General features: G+C 37.7%; 1 protein-coding gene across 2 annotated transcripts; it reads right to left on the reverse strand.

Moving 5' to 3' along the window:
- Positions 1 to 868: 868 nt before the first annotated feature.
- Positions 869 to 19,902, reverse strand: didum (dilute class unconventional myosin). Of its 2 annotated transcripts, none has more exons than XM_066286440.1 (22): positions 19,582 to 19,902; positions 13,265 to 13,507; positions 13,125 to 13,212; positions 11,919 to 12,175; positions 10,793 to 11,251; positions 10,464 to 10,728; positions 10,194 to 10,417; positions 9,634 to 10,144; positions 8,476 to 8,812; positions 8,249 to 8,423; positions 7,778 to 8,052; positions 6,250 to 6,800; positions 5,557 to 5,737; positions 4,767 to 5,017; positions 4,280 to 4,581; positions 3,986 to 4,181; positions 3,725 to 3,932; positions 3,391 to 3,536; positions 3,143 to 3,339; positions 2,892 to 3,080; positions 2,202 to 2,450; positions 869 to 2,136 (listed from the first exon to the last, which is right to left on the reverse strand). In XM_066286440.1, exons 1-22 carry the CDS (start codon positions 19,606 to 19,608, stop codon positions 2,014 to 2,016), a joined length of 5,454 nt encoding a protein of 1,817 aa, XP_066142537.1. In that variant the 5' UTR covers positions 19,609 to 19,902; the 3' UTR covers positions 869 to 2,013. The 2 variants fall into 2 exon arrangements, with proteins under 2 accessions (XP_066142537.1, XP_066142536.1); XM_066286439.1 differs by having other exon boundaries at positions 4,280 to 4,599.

The following is a 19,902-nucleotide window of genomic DNA, read 5'->3' on the forward strand; positions in this document are numbered from 1 at the left end:
TTCGTTTATCATTAAAAAAAATTCGAAGGTCATATAATAACGCTATAACTATTTTTATAAATTTTAAAATTAGACCCAAACGAAACATCGAATCACTGTAAAATGTTGCGGTATCGATTTCTCGAAGACTTGTTCAAGAACTATCAGGAGCTAAAAACCTCCTCGCATTTCTGCTTTCCTGATACGAAATGTTAAATAGACATGGAACTTTTTTCGCAAAAAATTTTACCTAAGAAATTTTTATCGGACAAATTTTTTTCGCGGAGGCAGTGGTGTACATGATAATTTTACACTAAAAAAATTATATAAAAATTGCATGCTCCGATTTCAACGAGATTTGGTTCCGTAGTAGGCGTGTGATACAGCATTGATATGCCGCGGTCAAATCTTGAATCGAACAATTTCCATTTTTTAGGTCAAAAATTTTCATTTGATATTTTTAGGACCCAAAAATGGAAATTGTTCGATTCAAGATTTGACCGCGGCATATCAATGCTGTATCACGCGCCTACTGCGGAACTAAATCGTTGAAATCGGAGCATGCAGTTTTTATATAATTTTTTTAGTGTAAAATTATCATGTACACCACTGCCTCCGCGAAAAAAATTTGTTCGATAAAAATTTCTTAGGTAAAATTTTTTGCAAAAAAGTTCCATGTTTATTTAACATTTCGTATTAGGAAAGCAGAAATGCGAGGAGGTTTTTAGCTCCTGATAGTTCTTGAACAAGTCTTCGAGAAGTCGAACTTTTTTTCGACATTTAAATTTATAAACTTGTTTTATTTTCTTGCACATTTTTCATGGTTTTTGAAGAGAAAACTCATGGATGTACGGAAAATATTAAAAAAAAAACAAATAATACACAGGGGTAGAGGTATCCGTTTAATACTTAGAAATATACATCTTTGTAAATAGGATTAGCGATCTCTGGAATTTTAAATTGATATTAAAGTACAAGTTACACGAAACAATATTAATATTTACTATTATGGCGATTTTGAGCTGGTAGTTGGTATAACGTCTTGAGGCAGCCAAAAAACTTAAACTAGCACTCTTTATGAGAGAGCAAGTATCAATGGTATTATCGAACCAAGCAAGTGCGATTTATCAAAATTTAAAAGTGTAAAAAAGGTGTGATTGCAATTTTAAACGGGCAAATTGAATAATTATTTCAAAAACGCGTAGTGCGTGTAACTTGCATAATAACCAGCTATTAAATTATCTAAATTCTCAGTAACTATAATAAATCTTTTCCAACCATTTGGGCTGGATTTAACGACGAATATGTTTTTCTTCTCACTAATATTGTACATAACACTCGTTCGTAATACATTATTTACTTATAGCTACATACTTACCTGTACAAATCAACAAAGAAAATAAATATACAAAATCAAGGCAACTTTGCAGCTGAAAAATTATACAAAAAAAATTAAAATAAATAAATACTTAAGGACTAACCCTATAGAAACTCAACGAGGAAGAGGCACAGCTTAAATCACATACGTTCTAGTTCACTAGCGAATTCAAGGTCTAATCTGATTATATAAATAAATTTTTGTTTAAATTCGTGACAATATTGGTTTTTTTGGGTAATAACAGACCCTGGTCAGTGAACTATCAGGAATGTATAATAATGTATAATTAACTATTAAAATATATCAACGCAATCTGCAACAAGTACGTACATTTTTATACATCTGACCATCCATTATTGATCTATAGGGAGTACCTATAGACTGTTTTTTAGTATATAATTACTATTGTCTTAATTGCGTTTTTATACATGGTGTAGGTAAATTTTATCAGATGATATGGGTAATGTTGGATCCACCAATAACTGGTAACAATTTCTTATAACTTTTCTTTCCCAAATTGCTGCTAAATCAATTAATTTATATCAGCAAATTTTCGGTTTTTATGTTGTGGAAAGTGAAAAAAATAGTAAATTTACAAAAAAACAACTCACTCTTCTCTTTCTACTTTTCTACCTTGAAACTAGACTATCGCGGATTTAAAGCTTTTCCAGCATAGGCAAATTTAGACTCGCTGGAATTTCGATCTCCTCCAACCGGATCTCCGACGCACTGTAGCCAAAATGCACCGGGAAGTTACGTTTAATGTCCATGAGAAGCGACTAAAATTTAAAAAACAAATGCTCAGATAGGATCCATACCAAGAACCTGCAAAGGAAAATCCTACCTGCTGCTCTGGCTGGTCTTGCTGTCGGTTCTTCAACCTGTTTTGCACTTTTCTAATAAAGGAGAAGGGAATTTTATCGAAGTCGTCGGTAGGCGTGTACAGATTCAGCAGCTTGCAAATTTGTAGAAGCGTTAGGGAGCTGCACATTTCACACAAATTCTTGACGTCTTCATCGGTATCTGTTTTTCGGGCTTGTAACAGTTGAGCCGCTTGGATGATGGGTTCGAGAGTTGACGCAATTGAGGCTTCCTGTAAAAGAATGTGTATCCTTATCGGATTGGATTTGGGAAACTAATCCTCAAAAGGTGCCTGAGAAATGCCTTAAAATGTCTAAAGAAATAAAGTGAAATCAAGAATGGCGGTTAGATTAGGCGTAAGGTATCGAATGTGTGCTAGAATAAGTACCATAGAACGTTGTGGCTATACCATTGGAGGTAAATTTGCGAAAAAAAAAATTATACTATTTTTTGTTTTTAATAAAAAAATAGGCATCAATACTCATCCTATTTAAGGCAAGATTTTCCAGTGACCGATTAAGTTTATCTGATGTCACATTAATCACATCTCCCGTATGTTATAAAATACATTGCCTACAATAAAACTTTTGCCCTCAAACTATAGACTTTTAACGATCCTAAGAATCTTGGTGATCGAACAAAAAAACTTGATCATTGAAATATAAATACTTACATCTAGATTCCTATCTCGTATCCACATTTCCAAGTGAGATAAATTGTGTCTAATTTGACACCCCTTGGCCCAATGACATAATTCTTTTCGTAACAGCAAGTTGTTCAAGCTAGAGGCGCATATGAAGTAGAAGACTTGCTTGAAAAGGTCGGAAATCAGGCTGTTGTTAACGCCATAGAACACGAGTATCTGTGAAAAGTAGTTATTTCCTCTCAGCTTTCTAATGTGGCCTACTAAAAACTATTTCCTACCTTATGATGATTTATAAGTTCCTGTATCAAAGCAGCTGTCGGCTTCGGACTGGTCTCACCCCCCACCGGGCTGGAAACACTTCCCATTCTACTACGCAGCCCCGACGGTTTTCCGCTCATTCCAGGCACCTCTTCGTGCTCCAATATCGCGGGAACTATCAGAGGTTGGATTTTTTCTTCCAAATTACGAGTAAGTGCTAAGAAAAAAGAGAATCAAACGCCGTAACGCACTATGAAATGAAACTGACCTTGAAACAGCCACACGTTTATATCAGAGAGTACCTGCCGGTATTCGGAGAGATCGAAATTCTTGAGACTCTGCTCATTTTGGGTTTGAGTGTTCGATTTCTGGAACTGCGCGTCTCCACTGTATTGTTTCATACAATTGACCAACCTATTGACCACAAATATATATTAGAATATTATTAATGCTATTAGATTTGTAAATTATAGTAGTTTTACATCAAGTTTTCATCACTCTTATATAAAATGAGGAAAAAACATTCAAGTAGATTGTGTAATAGATCTGAATGCTCTTTGCAAATCATCTCTCTCATCACAAACACAATCATTTCTTATTACCTTATAACATTTGCTGCCCACAAAGCCAAACACTCAAAATCCTCCTTATGCTTCTTCCTAATAATCTTTTTCACTGTGTTTATGAAGGCCTGCAACAAATTCCGCACCTTCACCTCGTCATTTATGTAATCGGTGTGTCTTATACACATAAAGGTGATGTAGGCCGGCAAACCCGGTAGGAAATTTAAAGCCATTCTTGGACTTAACTCTAAAACAAATCTTCTATTATTAAGAGCCGTAGAAAATTAGAAAAATGCGCACCCGTGATCAATCGCCTCATAATGAGTCCCTCATCTCCAGATTTAAACGAGATCATTCCCAAGTAGTCTCTGTCCTTCTTCCTCACGCAGGGCTGCGCTCTTCCCACTGGAACGGGAGGCTGCCGTTTATCCATATCTAACTGCAATCCATCAACGTCTAAGCCAGCTTCTTTCAGTTTCCGGCTTAAGACTTTCAACTAAAACAATTAGACAATAATTGGTTAGTCTGGACAATTTCAGTTCACGTTATAATGCTGTTTTCCACGACGTGAAGAGAACTAATTTGCACGCATACCTGTTTCTTCATCCTACGGACATCTTCAGTCAAAGACTCGTTTTTATCTAGCTGGGTCAAGTTATCCGCAGTCAGCCTGGCGATTTCGTGTTGCATAAACGCCTCGGCCTGAGACTGCGGTGTGTCGTTCAGATTCGCTGAAAGAATTCGCTGTTGTCTCTCATTATCCTCTCTCAACCTCTCGATCTCCAACTTATACTCCTTCTCATGAGCTTTATATTTGGCCTTTTCGTCTTGCAACTCTAATTCTAGCTGCTTATTTATAGTTTTCTGGGTCTCGTAAGCCAGTGCTAGCTCTCCGTCTTCGTTGATGTAGGCGCCTGTAATTGTAATATCAATCCTCGTGGTTATTAATCTACAGTGGAAAAACTCAACCTAATACCAATTTTTTTTTTAAGCTAAAGCGATTTAAGGTCCTTTTACCATTACCGAAGCATATTAGGTTAGTCTTAGCACCTAAAGCCCATTTTACGAAGCAATCGCTCACCCAGACGATTATTGGAATTGACGATGGACTTCATGTTGTCGGTTTGGTTCGCCAAAACGCTCTTCAGCAACACAACTTCTCCGCTTCTTCGGTCGAGTTCGATTTGCATTTGGCGCAATTGCTCATGCAATTTGGACGACCCCGTGCCTTCGTTAATGCTGTTTTGTAGTTCCAGGAGTTGAGATTTCAAATTGGAGTTGCACAGTTCCAGTTCAGAGATTTTTATTGCGTCTTTAGCTGCGTTTTCGGCTCTAATAAGAAGAGAAGGAATCGCATAAGAAAAATTATTATAAAAGACCTACAAGCATCGAACACATTCTGTAATTTTTTAGCTGTTCGATTTTTCATTAATTTTGTTAATTGTGTTATTAAAACTTTACACTCGTAAATCGGTAAATTTAACAGAATTTGAAAAACAGTACTTTTTATCGTTAAAAAAGTTACTGTTTACGAATACGATCTTTTCATGAAAAAAATGTATAATGCACAAAAAACTTTAATTGAAAAATAAATATTTGTTCTCCTCCCGAACATCGCGCCACTGATTACTTAAAAATTTTCTTGTAAAAATATTCTAGATCCAATTTTATGACTTTCTATCAAATTTCAAAACTTTCCGAATTTCCGTTCACCAACTAGTATCAAACAACCACTGTACCGCTCCCATATTTAGATCGTAATTACTTTCTTAAAAAACTATTTAGAAAAAAGTATTTAAAATTTTATATCACATTAAGTGTAAAATACGTCCCTGATGTAGCGATCCTTACTTTTGACTTAACCCGTATACCTTTCTACTCTTGGTGACATGTCCAACTCATCTAATCGCTTCTGGATTCGATCCCTTTCCCTTTCCACATCAGCTAATTTTGTTTGAAGTTTCAACACTAGACCTATGTCCACGTTGTTCTCTATTTCAGACTTTGCATTGTCGCTGCTCGAACTCGGGGTTTGACTTGCGTTGCTGGCAACTAAAATTAAATATATACGTAGTGACATAGTGAAGAACGACAGTAAAAAATAACTATTAAAATTTTGAAAACCTTATTTCCAAAACACTTCATCTGATAACTGTATGTTAACTGACAGCTGTCGGTTGTTAACTGGACATTGAAAAACGAGATCTAAAGTAAAATTTTGCCTTTAACAAGGCAGCCAAACATCAGGAGAGAAGGATATCTGGAGGAAAGGAGGAAGTTCTGCACAAATATCAATTACTGGAGTAACTCTTGAGGCTGTACTTTAAAAGATCTTTCTATGTTTTCAACGCAAGAAAACCCTGCTAACGTGGACGCATAGATCAAAGCTTTTAGATCATGCCACTGTGCGGAGTCGTAACTCAGAAGTAGGTGAGTTGGTTTATAAGGAACTCCCCTCTCCCTTCAAATCGTCAGACGAAGACAAAGTACATTTTTCACAATTTGTGAAAATAAAATTATTTTAATAATATTGACACTATGGCGAAGGAAATAAAATAACGTACCATTCCAATCAATATTCTCCAACCGCTCTCTCATGCTCACAGTAGAACGCACCGACCCATACCCATGATCTTCCGCAATACTGCCACTATACACTCCGGAGAGGGAACTCAAATCGCTGACATTCCTGCTGTGGGTGCCTCCCCTATTGAGTTTCCTCTCCAACTCTTCGCAATATTGCTCCAACGTCTGGTACTTCTCCAACAGATTTTGATAGGCCTGTCGTTCCTGATCGGTCTCAGTCAAGATTTCCTTCTTTTCCTCTTCCATGCGCAGCTTCATATTCTCCTCCACTCCCTTCTTGTTCATTTTGAGCATTTCTATTATGTTCTCGTATTCTGTCTTAAGTTTGTCTGTCTCTTCAGACCACCCTTGACGTTGGTTTTCTACGTCCTTGCAATATTTGTCATGCTCGGTGATCAAGTCGATTTTCTCTTCCTTTTCTACTTGCAACTCTTCCTGTAGTTTTTCGATAATTTTGTTTTTCTCTATGATCAGGCCGCTCAAGTTTTTCACCTCGATTTCTAGAGCTTTAAGGGTGACCAGTTTGTTTCTAAAATTTAAAAAAATGTATGGAGGATTAAAAAGTTTCAAAAGAAAACTTTGAAAAGTGTAACTTCAAATTATTTTCTAAATTTAATAATTTTTTGTCAATTAATAGTTTAACTTTTCGTGTAATAGTAGTTAAATTCATTTAGCAGTGTCATTTTCCTCCAGCTCATTCTGGAACTAAATAATCCTATGTGGTATACCTATTTTTTCCAGAAGTGTTCTTTGTCACCCTAACGATTTTACAACACTGCAATTTTAAATCAGTTCACATTTAATATCAAAACCATTTAAATTTTAATTTAGTTTAAGGTATCCCCATTTCAGTTGCAATATGAAATACGGAAATCCCTGGTATAATTTAAATGTTCAGTTATTGTTTGGCATGTTGCCTTTTAGTAACTGTTAAGTCTCAAATTGAGTGAGAACTGATAAAAGCGTGTAGCAACGATTTCGAAAAACTATATTAATTTGAGAACTTTGATGCCCTGCAGCGGCAAAACAAAACAACAATGAATATAGACAAGCTTGTCTAGAACACCTTATTCACGCTTAGGGAATTTTTGGTCAAGCGTTGTATAGTCACTTCAGAGACACCCTGTATATCTAATTGTAAGAATGTGCAGAATTTTAAAAATTGAGAAAGTATTGCAAGAAATACATAAATAATAAAAATTTTACAAAATCTAAAATGTTTTCAGATTGATGAAGGCTCGCAATCTTACAATTAAATCTAATTTTGTATATATGAAGACTAAAAGTTTTTTAAGCTAATAGTATTACAATGTTTAATTGTTTTGTTATGTTGTAAGCAAAATACAAAAACAAAAACAAAAAGAGAGCGTTTCTTAATAATTATTTCTACAATCATTTGCATTCAAATACGAAATCTTAAAAGACACCTTTTGGTCGAAATAGATACACACAAATTCGTGACAGAAATGGTGTTAAATACGCCTCAAAAACTCAGATAACACTTACTTCAATTCGTTAACTTCATTTCTATAGACTAAAAGTTCGGAATTAGTCTTATTGATCTCGTCTATCCTCTGCTGCAGGCTGATGATCTTGTTTTCGAGCCCTTTATTGAGCTTTTTGACGTGCTCTATAGACCTGGCCTCAATGCGTAGTTTCTTGTACTGTCTTCTAGCCAAAAAGCGCCTGATTGCAGCCTGGCACACCACCACGTACCTGGTGCGCTTGGCAAATCTCTTGCGTGCCAAATATCCCCTGATGTATCTTTGAAGAGTGATTGCCTAGAAGCGACACGTTGACGGGTTAATAAATTGATTAGTTTTCTCACCAAGGGAGGAAGGGGGGGAGGGGTAAGTTTTTGTTGGCCATATTGAATGAGAATCTGGTGAGATTTTTGCGTATCTTATTCGAATCGGAAATGTATACTTTATTTTGGGATAAAGGAAGCAATAGACATAAGGGGAGCAATAAACATACCTTGGCATGATTTCTCATCTCCTTAAACCTCCTTCTAGCCAATAACGCTTTGATGCGAGTCTGCAGACCCAAAATGCACCTCCTCTTCTGATCAAACTTCTTCCTTGCCAAATATCCCCGCAAATAGCGTTGTACAGTGACGGCAGCCCTTTCCCTTCGTATAGTCCTCGCCTTCCTGCAAAAAGAGATTATCGCACGTTCCCCTTGAAAACTTCAAATGAAAATACCTTCTGGCCAAAAGTCCTCTGCTGTACTTCTGCAACAAAACTGCAGATTTCCGAATGCGCCGATACTTTTTCCAGGCGACGAAAGCTCTCACTGTTTTCTGCATCATTATGCAGCAGGCTTTAAGCCTTTCGTAGCGCAGCTTCTCGAGATAGGCCACCTGGCCCGCTCTGAAGAATATCTTGGTTTTTCCGAATTGGTACATGTCCGAGTTTTTGATGTACTGACCGAGGATGGTTTTGCTGGTTTGCAACAGGTTCGATCTGTTGATGTCTTTGAACTTGCAAAGGGCGCGATACCGAAATGTGAAGTCGTCGTAGTTCCAGCGACTAGGGAAACCTGGAAAACATTGGAGTGAACCGAGAGTTCGATCATTTTTTCAATTAATATTTCCCAAGCGAATTAAAAAAAATAATAAAACAATATCAAGTTTCAAAGTAAAAATCATTTGGTTCTACTCTCTGCGGCCATCTATTGGAAAGTTGCCTGATTCCGTGTTGGTACTATTCGCCATCCTGAGAATTAAAAAACTAGCGACGCCTTGTTTCGACTAGCCCTAAGTTGTCAAAGCTGCGATCGCGCAAGAAGCGTGCCATTAAGCGAAAGTGACGACAGTCTGTTAGTGTAAGATCGGGGCTGCATGCTGGCTATGTTGGAAGTTCAATCGCGTCAAGTTCTTTGATATTTTCCTTGGTTTGTCTGACTGCGCGAGGTTTGGCTTTGTTAAACTCGCGAGTAAACTCTCTTTCGACTGACCAATGCTGGATGAAAACCCAGCCTCGAGATTCGAAAGGGGAAAATTTTAAAGGAAAAATTACAGCTTCTACAATTCCATTGATGCCTAAGTTTGTTTATGATGATGATTTTTCTGAAAACCTCTCAAATGGTAAAAAAAACAGGTACATGTGGGAAAGTACTTGAAAAACCTTTCACGTGAGGTACAACTGAACCTCTTTTCCGGTTTAAAATTTTAGTGGTTGTTTCCACCCCCGTTAGAACTTGCATGCGATTTAATGGAAAACCGACTTAAAGAATGTTCCTCTTGAAAGAAAATCGACGCGTTTCCACATACTTACATATTTTCCACAAGATCCGAAATAACGAGGGTGATTCGTTATGAAGTCGACGCGTTGAATACTAAAATAGTATCAGAAACTTACCGGCAGCCGAAATACGAATCGTCTCCAGCACCCCGCAGGCCCTCAATTGCTGAACCGCCCTTTTCGCATTGAACTCGAACCCAGTTTTACTATCATTAGGTTTGATACATCGGACGTAATGAGGGGTGGTGGCATTCAAAGTGGTCATCAAGGCGTTCAACGACTCCCTGAACTGCGACCCCACTGACTTCTTGTGCGATTTCTTCGCCCCCGGGTCCAGCTTTGCAGACACCACTTTGAGCTTGGTTCCTGGCAGTTGCAGTTTTTGCTCGTCGGCCAAAAAGAGGCGCTGCAGCAGGCGATTTTTGCTCGCCTTGACGACATTGATTTGTTCCTCGATAACTGTGTCCCGATTTTTTTCCAAAAAACCTCTGCTCTCGTACTCGACTTTATCGGCGAAATGGTTCACTATGAAACTGGACTGTCCGAAGCGACTTTTCGCAAAGTGGGAGTATTTGGAACATTTCAGGTAAAGCTTTTCGGTCCAGGAGCCGTCAGTGCCCCGAGGCATCTAAATTTTCCAAATGTAAATTTGAACATGCAAAATTTTTAATTAAAACCTTGCACTCCTCGTCGAGCAAATCTAAGATGCCCAACTTTGTCTCGATTAAATCAATGCAAGGTTGATTATCGTAGAAATCGATCATCTTCCATTCAATGCCCTCCTTGATGTACTCTTCCTGTTCCAGTTTGAACACGTGCAGGTTAAATTGCTGCTGGAGCTTCTCGTTTGCATAATTAATGCAGAATTGCTCAAACGAATTGGTTTCGAAAGTTTCAAAACCTGTTATCAACCTCCAGAGGTCTGTTCGAAGAGATTTAAGGCTTACCGTAGATATCTAATACTCCAATGAATTTGTGCTTGGTAATACTGGACTCCAAAGCTTTGTTGATGACTAAAACAATCCAGTTGAAGAGCTCCGCGTAGATGTGCTTAGCCAAAGCGTCCCTGGCAAAGGCAGCTTCTTCGGTGGTCATGGGTTTCAAATACACGTCCCGCATAGACACTATCTTTCTGGTTACCAGCCATCGTTGCAACTCTTCCTGGTCCAAGTGCAGAAGCTCTGAGAGAATCTTCAGGTGCTTATCCCCTCTCTTTATAACGATATAATGTTATACACCTAAACGTACACAAAAGGGGCTAAAAGGAAACACTCACAGGAATTACACATCCATCCTGATCTTGTTCGTTCTCCACCTCAATCAGACACTGCTTAAATTCAATGTTCCCCAAATGCAAAATCCCCGCCAGGATCTTAAATACGTTTTCTTGCTCCGCTTCAGAGAACCCCAACATCGATAAGGCATTCTCAGTTTCTTGGAACTCTGCCAGATCGTCTAATCCTTGAACCACAGGACTGGATCCCTGGTTCAAGTAATGGAAGGAATCTTGATGGTCTAAATGCAAATGTTTTAGTCTGTCTCTGGCTGAGCATAGTTGGTAGAAAATGTGGTAATTTCGTTCGTCGGGGGCCTGAAAGACGACTCTGGATTTCTCCAACAGGTACGTTCTCATGGAAGCGCCGCTGATGTTGAAGTGGGTGTTGAATTGCAGTTCTATGAACTTGCCAAAGCGGGAGCTGTTGTCATTCCGGGTGGTTTTGGCGTTTCCGATGGCCTGGAATTAGCCAATCCTAATTTCCAAGTTATGTTTGTGATGATTGCATGGGAGTCTGGCCAGTATTACCACCTTACACAGGGTTAGCCACTCAGCACGTTTATTAGAAAATGTTCAACTTTTCATTGTCGTAGCTCGATGAAATTCGATTTCAGGCTGGAGTCGCCCAGTTTGAATCCGAGTAAAATATTTTCAAAATAATGACATTTCCGGTTTTACCAGAAGTACCTACCAACTTCGTTATTCTAAATGGAACCTCCTATTTTTTTGCCATTTTCGGATTTCTGATGCAATTTCAAGGGCAGTTTATACAAAGTGTTTTATGTCTGAAAGTTACCGTTTTCCAGTTTTTCCGAAAAATTTTAAAATTTTACAAGATGCACCGGAAATCGGTATTTTGCACCAATTGGTGTGAATTTTGGAATCGGTGACACTTTCCATAAACTGATTTTAAAATTTAACGAGAAACCCGAAAATGACAGAAGAATGAGCGGTTGCATTTAAAATGACGTAGTTGCTAGCTACTTCCGGTATAACCGGAAGTCTCCCATTTCGAGAATATTTCACTAGACTACGATAGACGAAAGTCGAAAATTTTGTAATGAGCGTGTTGAGTGGCTAACCCTGTAGATAAAAAATGGTAAATAAAACCCCAATTTTCACCTACCTCCATAATAGGACTGCTAGCTAACACCTTTTTCTCCACCTGCGTCTCGGTAGCATTCCCCCCAACCGTAGCGAAATACCTCATTGCGTACTTGGCAGAAACCGTTTTCCCCGCCCCGCTCTCTCCAGAAACAATAATACTTTGGTCCTTGTTTTGCTCCCTCTCCAATTTTGTATAGGCCTCCTCTGCCACCGCAAAAATATGGGGTTCCAAGTCGCCCATCGCTTGGCCCCTGTACGCGCGAATTGTGTCGATATCTAGGGGGAAAAAATTAATTTCTAATATACAGGGTATGGAAGAGGTCTAAACACTCCGATGCTGACGTGAGGTTTGTTTTTGGACACATGTTATAGTTGAGGCGTGACGATAGTTTTTTTCAGTCGTAGAAGTGAGGAGGTACAAATAATAGATCTACAAAAAGAAACTGAGCGCTTAAGTTAGTCACGTTAAAGAACATACGTGGACGCATCCAATTGGTCCGCAATGTTGAGCGTGCGCAGTTTAGTTATTGCCCCTTATTTGATAGAAGTGTCGGTTGCTGCCAGCCCAGGGGCGCTTCAGGGTGAGAAATTCTTCAGCATCCAGCGCATTCTCCACGCATGATTCCATCCAACTTCCACATATTCAGATCAATGCAGTCTCATCAAACTGACCAGTGGTTCTTTAATTTTGAAAAATTTTCGAAAATGGTCCGATAACTATTTTGCCTCGAAACCACCAAGCTTCCATCGCGAGGTCGTCCATCATCTACTCGATAGATGGTAAAGAACCATAGATAGCAATGGAGATTATTTTGATCATTAACATTTCCAATAAACACGTTTTTAATGAAGATTAGTTCCGCTAAAGTAAGCTCAGTTCCTATTTGTACATTTACTATGAACGAATTTAGTATTGAATCACCGTTTCCAACGTATCACATGATCTATCACATTAAAAAAAACTATCCGTGATATCACAATTCTGACATGAATCAGCAGCAGCATCGAGATCTGGCATTAGCAGTAAATCTTCTGAAGTGTTTTGGACCTTGACCGGAACGTATTTTTTCCCAGATTTTTTTGATGCCTCGTATATGAAAATACAACTTTAAAGGGTTTTGAAGTCCCACCAATGAAACCGCCATAAAAGTTTTATTTCAGGTCGTCTTAGCATAAACAAACCACCGTTTATCCATATTAGGAAAATCTCATCGACCTGACTTACCATAAATGGGCAACTCATCATACGGGTTGATAGCAACCAGAACAATACCACAATACGTGTAGATATCTTTTCTTTCACAAAACCGAACCTAAAATACTTTAATTATTGCTTAGAACAATCGTGATTCTTAACATTATTGCCTGAAGATTGTACAGAACCCCGGGTTCGTGTAGGTACGACAACGAAGTAAGATCGTTTTCCCCAATAAGAATGTCTGGGTTCTTCAAATACGGCAGGTCCTTTTCTCCCTTCAGCTGCAGGGTTCTGACTTCTTTGGTGTCGTCCGTCTGGACTTCCAGCGTGGTTTTGTTGAGTCTGAAATCCTCGAGCAGGACTGCGCCCTCCCATACTTTGTCTGCATGGGGTATCCAAACACGCGCACCCTGTAATAGAGCAAAACTCCTAATCAAGTCGCGGATTATAATTCTGTTCGGTGCATGTGGGTATTAGCCGCTCCACGAAGCAGAAAACGTGGTGTGTTTCACATGGCTGGTTTAATCAGAAATTGAGATATATACTGAGTGATTCATTAACAATGGTACAACCGAGATCTGGAGATACTACACGTCGTATGGCGAGGATTAGAGAATGTATGCCTCATCCGAAAGTTGATCGTTTTTCATATATATTCAGAGTGTTGAAAAATTCAAATTTCAATTCTTACTTCATTTAGTAGATTAAGTAAGTCGATATTTTCAGAATAATGGCAACTTTCAACACCCTGTATATGCTATCGGACACAAGTAAAGCCACTATTTATAAAAAATATGAAACTCCACACGTATCTTTTATTTCCTTTAAAAATGGAAACAAGTAAATTTGCTATTTAATTTGGTACCCAATTTGGTACCCAAATTAAAATAAAAAAAAAAGTATTTTCATTAGTATCTATACAAGTTCAGGTTTTTGAATAATGTTTTTACTAAAAAGAAGTAAAACTACAGCGAACATAAGTAAAGCAATTTTCACAGAAAATTTTTTTAAATTTAATTTAACAATCGCAAGAATGATCGGAAAACCACAACATTATCGAATTTAATTTAATAATTAGTAAGTTATCCATTATTGACTATAACTTTTTAATATCGACGCGACATTGATGAAATTAAATATTGTAAATAAATAGTTTTTTTTTTTTAATTCAAGCATACTTCATTAATTCTATCCACCAAAGACTGTTTGAGAATGTTGGAGTGGGAATCCGACGTTCTACCTACTCCCAGACGTGTTCGATAGGATTAAAGTCTGGTGATTGAGCCGGCCGCTCTAGAACCCACACATTGCTGTCGTAAAACCACTACCGAACTGAGTGTTTTGGATCATTGTCCCTTTGAAATAAAAACCGAAGAGGCATCTCTCACTCAGCTTAGAGCAACATAAAGTTTTGGAACATATCCCTATATACAGGGTGTTTCTGTTGAAATTATGATATGACACTGCGTATATTTTGAATGTTTTTGTCTATGCTTGATTTGGTGCCTCAGGAATGTTAGGCGATCTTTGTCACGAGAAGGACCATATGCAACTCGTCTGGCAATCGGTAATAAATCGTGTCAGTTGAAGTTTATTTTTTATTTGATGAAAGGGACTTATGAAAGTGCTGATGATACATTCTAGCTGTTTAAGTCTTTAGTCTTTTAAGAACCTCCCAGCAGGTCAATAGCTTGTGGCCTAAGTTGTTCTATGGGACTCGGTTCGTTTTTCCCACAACACATAACATAAGTTTTATTTTAAAATAAGTTCTTGCTGGTTTATGGAAGTTTCATTTTTCGCAATAGTAAAGTTTTCAACAGTTTCATAAACAAACCGATAAACTTTCAGGGTACGTAGAGCTCATAAATTGGGTATTTAGAAAGGACAAAGATAGGACCGAAATCGCTGCGTTTCCAAAATACGGGGTGTTTAATGTTTCATTAAAAAAAAAACTTTTAAAATATTTCAAGAACGGTTTGAGATACAGACATGAAATTGTTTGTCTCCATGTCCCCCACCTCTACTAAAATAAAATTAAATTAATTTCTCTTAAATAATTTTCAAAAATCCTACACTCGGAAACTTACATCAGGTTTTCGGTGGGCACATGCATGAGAAATAGTTTTTTTTATCTCGAAAATGGCTATTTGAGCAATAAAACATTAAGAGGTCTTTTTTATTAAGAATTAATGGAATATTCTATACAATATTTGTATTAAAAATGTCTGTGGCATAAAATTTTTTTCATCAAAAACATCCCATTAAATGGTCGCACGAACGGCACTGGTGTAAATGGAAATATTTTGCATTCGCAGCAACGTGCACATTTATTCCCTCATAGCGTGTCCCGAATTTTAGCTCACATCGTTTTTGAAATATAAAAAAATATATGAAAAATTAAACACCCTGTATCTTGGAAACAAAGTGACTTCGATTCGTTCTAAATACTGGTTTTTATGAGCTCTACATCTCCTAAAAGTTTGTGGGTTTGTTTCAGAAACACCTTGTACGATGAATGGATACTTATGAAGAACAATGGTCTTCCTCGCATCCACGAAAAAGAGCCCCATAAAAATGCACTATCCTGTTCATCCTTCATTGTTGTTGTACTTTAGGTGAAATCTGGTATTAACTGGGTGTCTTAGACGCCCCGTTCCACATGAATTGAAAATTTTGTATCGTTGCTAAATATAAAAAAAAAATGTCCACTTTTCATCTGTCCCGTTCAGATGTCACCGTGCTAATTCAGGCCTGGCAAGACAGTTCCTTGGCTAGACGTCTGTGGTAGTTCCGCTTCGACCGATCTGCGTTGGACACTCCTTGGATCTACTTCTAAATCGGGAATTTTAGCAGTTGGAACCATGATTTCTTTTAATTCTCCTATCCATCGAAAATGTCGTATTGCAAGGTCTTCCTGATTTCGGCATAATTTCTACATGCCGTGTATTACTGTACCACTGTGTCCAATCGTCACCATTTGACGTGTGGTATATCCAGCTTTCAGTTGTCCCGTCGTTAACGAATCTCCCTGTACAAAAATGTTTTTTTAGACGCATCCCAGCTCTGTTTCTAGACTGACATGTCGTAGACAGATTGCTGTTTTGATTCACTAAATACCGTTCAGTGTTTATACGTGAAATGCGACGTATTATCTCTAGCTGTAACGTGATTGATAAAATAATTGTAAGCTGGAAGTTGATAAGAGAGTATGAATCATACGTGTATAAAAATAACATATTCTCAACGACATAAAGGATCGTCTGAATGGCTGTTCAAAAACCGAAAGAAGCTTGGGAGTGGAAAGAACTTAATTTATTCGAGTGAAGTTACACATATATTCCTGGCCAGAAAGTCCTTTGGTGTGGCCATAGAATGGAAAACGGCCAGGATTGTGAACGTTCAAAAGTTACTCAATATCCCACGGCCAACAAGCTCTCATTTTCGCAACATAATTAACTTGTAAATTAAAACCCCCGGTTAAGCTTAATTCTAACCAGTGAACGTGGCCCTTAGATCGACACTAATTTCTCGATTATATAAGAAATGTTTTCTTGATTTTCACATGCTTGTCCGATCGAATAAAGAACAATCCACTTCAGAGGTATAGAACACATGTTTCTTTAACAACTATCTAGCATTACATCTAAAAATACTCAATTTAAACATCATTATAAAGCAACTAGCTCACGATTGCGCTATATAAAAATGCCTTTAACGGTTAAAAGATTAGCGAAAGGTCGTTAATGTAAGTTCAACATGGTACAAAATGTAATGGTACCTCCATGCTATTTGGTATTCTGGCAGCGTCGCGTTACATTACATTTACTAGGTTCCAAACGGGTGCAGCATTTGTGGTACCATCGCAGGTGTTGGGTTAGTTAAAGAAAATATTTGGGATTCAAATACACATATTATTTGGGTTTTTAATTGTAATAGTGCCGACGCAACAGCAGAATGCGTATGTTATTGGCAATATCTCGATTAACATGACCTTGTTACACATAACACGTAGGTGGGCGAATTGGTATATTGGATGTCCGCAACTTGAGATTATAATAATAGTCATAATAAAAAAAAAATTAAATGATCTTACTTCATAATGAAAAGTGATTTTGCTGTCTCGATCCGCAAAATATAAAAGTGAAAAAAAAAAGGAAAATCTGTGTGAACCACAGTCCCAAAACAATGGCCAAAGGCTGTAGCTTCACCTAATTACATTATTTACGTAGGAAATTGAACGGAAAGTAGCATAAAAGGTGAAATTGCCGCAATTAATAGCATATAACAGGCCTTGTTTTTAATAACATGAGGCAGGTTGAGCGGTACTACAGCGATGGCGTGAGAACCTGGAACCTTGGTTGTAAACTGTACTAAGTATATTCAAATTGCCGACAATGAATAACGGACAAAAACCAGAAAATACTGGGCTTTCTGTGATTATCATAGACTGAACATTAACTAGATTTCAATTTTTGGAGCAATCTTGGAATGTAATTATACGAGGTGTAACGTAGCATCATGGATACATCTTGGGGAGCGATAGTACCCTGCGAAAAAAAATGACATTCTAATAGACTCATGGTAAAATATGCTCCAATCTCGATATGCCTGCTGGGTGGCAAAGTTTCACGTTTCGAAAACGAAATTATAAGAACTGTTGAAAATGAAATAAAAAGGTGCCGCCCTGCATATCGAAAATGGCGCATTTTTGACCTATGAATCTATTAGCATCCTTTCGTAATTTTTCATAGTACTATCGCTCCCTGAAACGCCTCCATGATGACTTGTTGCACCCTGTATAAAGAAATAATTATATGATTATTTTATTATAACAATAGCTCCCACATCAATTTCCATGAATGACGACTAGCATTTTCAAACAAGAAACAGCGTTAATTGCCTGCTAACGTTTACTTTTACTAGATCAGTCTAAAAGAGAACTGAAACCCTTCTCTTTGATTTCGATTTCGTGTCCGAAACACGGCATCCATGATCTGGTAAAGGTTACTTACAGTGAAAGTACCATTACAGTATAGCACACAAAAAGCGTGGTAATAACAGTAGTTTCAACCTTAGTAAATGAAAATGGCGGAACCTTAATTCGGCAATTTTCCTAAGAGAAAATGAAATTCTTAATTTCAAATCAGAGTTCGTTCTCTCACCTCTGCCGGCTTTGAACTGCTTAGAGCTAGCAAATGGAGGTGCTGGGAAAAGAAACTTAAATTTTGCCAGAACACATTCTAAATGGTGAGGTAAAAGAAATGACAGTTTTCAGCTCACGTTTCTAATTTTTAGGCATTATTTGCTTAAAAGCCAAAGAACTCCTAAAAACCACTGTAACATGCTTTTTTGTACACACCCGAGACATTCCGATGCATTTTTGACAGGATCATCAAGGTATTTTGAAGAATTTTGAGGTATTTCCAAACGCACGCTACGCCTATGAGTTTCTTTGCAAATCATAAAGTTCATGTTTTACAGGCCTATTTATAGTCCTTTAAGTTCCACATAAACAGTGGCGCCTCAGCACTTCAACAGTTATTTAGATTTCCAAACGTGTTATATCAACGAATAAAAAAAATGTGATGCCAAAACTGTGTTTCTGAGTAAATCTACATTTCTCTACATTTTAAGTTTCAAACATGAGGTTTTAGCATACTTTCATGCTATCGCATCGTGCGCATGGCAGTTTGACAGTGGCGTATCACCTATGTTTTTGTTACATGGAAATGCGATACCAAATTAGTGTTATGTTATACGGAATGTCTAAAAGTTGCACCTACGCCTCTGAATTTTGGCAAACAAAATGGATCTTCTATAATTTGGCATATGAAGAAGTGGTGTCGGAAAGGGATTGGTAAAACGGATCATTATCGAAACTTAATCTGCAACGGGGTCTACGATAAAAACGACATGAAATGCTGGCCTTGCACGCCTTTGGATTTCAGACAATCAATTCGCCAATTTTTATAGTAATTTATAATAAATATATTTATTTATTTAGGCATTAATGCGAAATAAGGTAGCGATGAAGTAGTATTTTTTGTAGCAAATTTTAATTCCCAAACCGGTATCTCTCCTAGGGAATATTTACATACAGCTGTTGTCTTGCGTAATAAACAGTGGAGGAGAATGTAGTTTTAGCTAATATGGAATGAGTAAATATCTGTAAGTTTTCATTCATGGTTCAAGTTAGTCCGGATTTTACTCGTCGGGTATCAAATACCCAACAGAAGAATATCTTTTCAACCGCAAACCAATAAGCCTATACCTAATATCGAACACGACTTAGGTTGATTAAAGCCTGATAAACGGGCTTTAGTATTCATCACATTTAAAAAATTAAACCGGTTTGCTGCCTCTTAGACCCATTGTGCGAACCATGCGACAAGGTTCTTCAACTCCCATCCACCTTCAAAGGGTTTCAGACACATTAGCACCTTTTTCCCTGACCCAAATTGAGGCGAACCTCCTCGTCGCTTACCTTGGTGTACAATTCCACTGTTGTCATTTTGCCAAAAACACTGGAAATTGCAGACACTAAGATTCACAATACAGCTGATTGAAATTTCCTAAAATCGACGATCACTACACATTTTCATCTGTAAAAAATATGCGAACAACGCGACGCGTTCAGCTACGAGTTCGGTTCGGTAAATTCTTATCTTATCACATTTTTGAGGGGGGCGAAAAAACTCATCGAATGAAAATGCGAAAAATATGACGATCGTGTTAACGAAAACCGCTCCGTGAAAATTCAATTCACGTTTTCTGACTGACACCACTGGCGCAAACAAACTGCTCC

Source organism: Euwallacea fornicatus, chromosome 10, assembly GCF_040115645.1.
Source record: "Euwallacea fornicatus isolate EFF26 chromosome 10, ASM4011564v1, whole genome shotgun sequence".
NCBI lineage: Eukaryota > Metazoa > Arthropoda > Insecta > Coleoptera > Curculionidae > Euwallacea > Euwallacea fornicatus.

What these genes read in the sequence shown, in the direction of transcription:
- didum (XM_066286439.1), bottom strand. Translation starts at nt 19,608, where the DNA reads ATGACAACAGTGGAATTGTACACCAAG. An exon ending in CTAGCAGTCCTATTATGGAG is followed by an intron (nt 11,252 to 11,918) that starts GTAGGTGAAAAT and finishes GGCTAATTCCAG; the next exon opens with GCCATCGGAAACGCCAAAAC. An exon ending in GATTCGTATTTCGGCTGCCG is followed by an intron (nt 8,813 to 9,633) that starts GTAAGTTTCTGA and finishes AATGTTTTCCAG; the next exon opens with GTTTCCCTAGTCGCTGGAAC.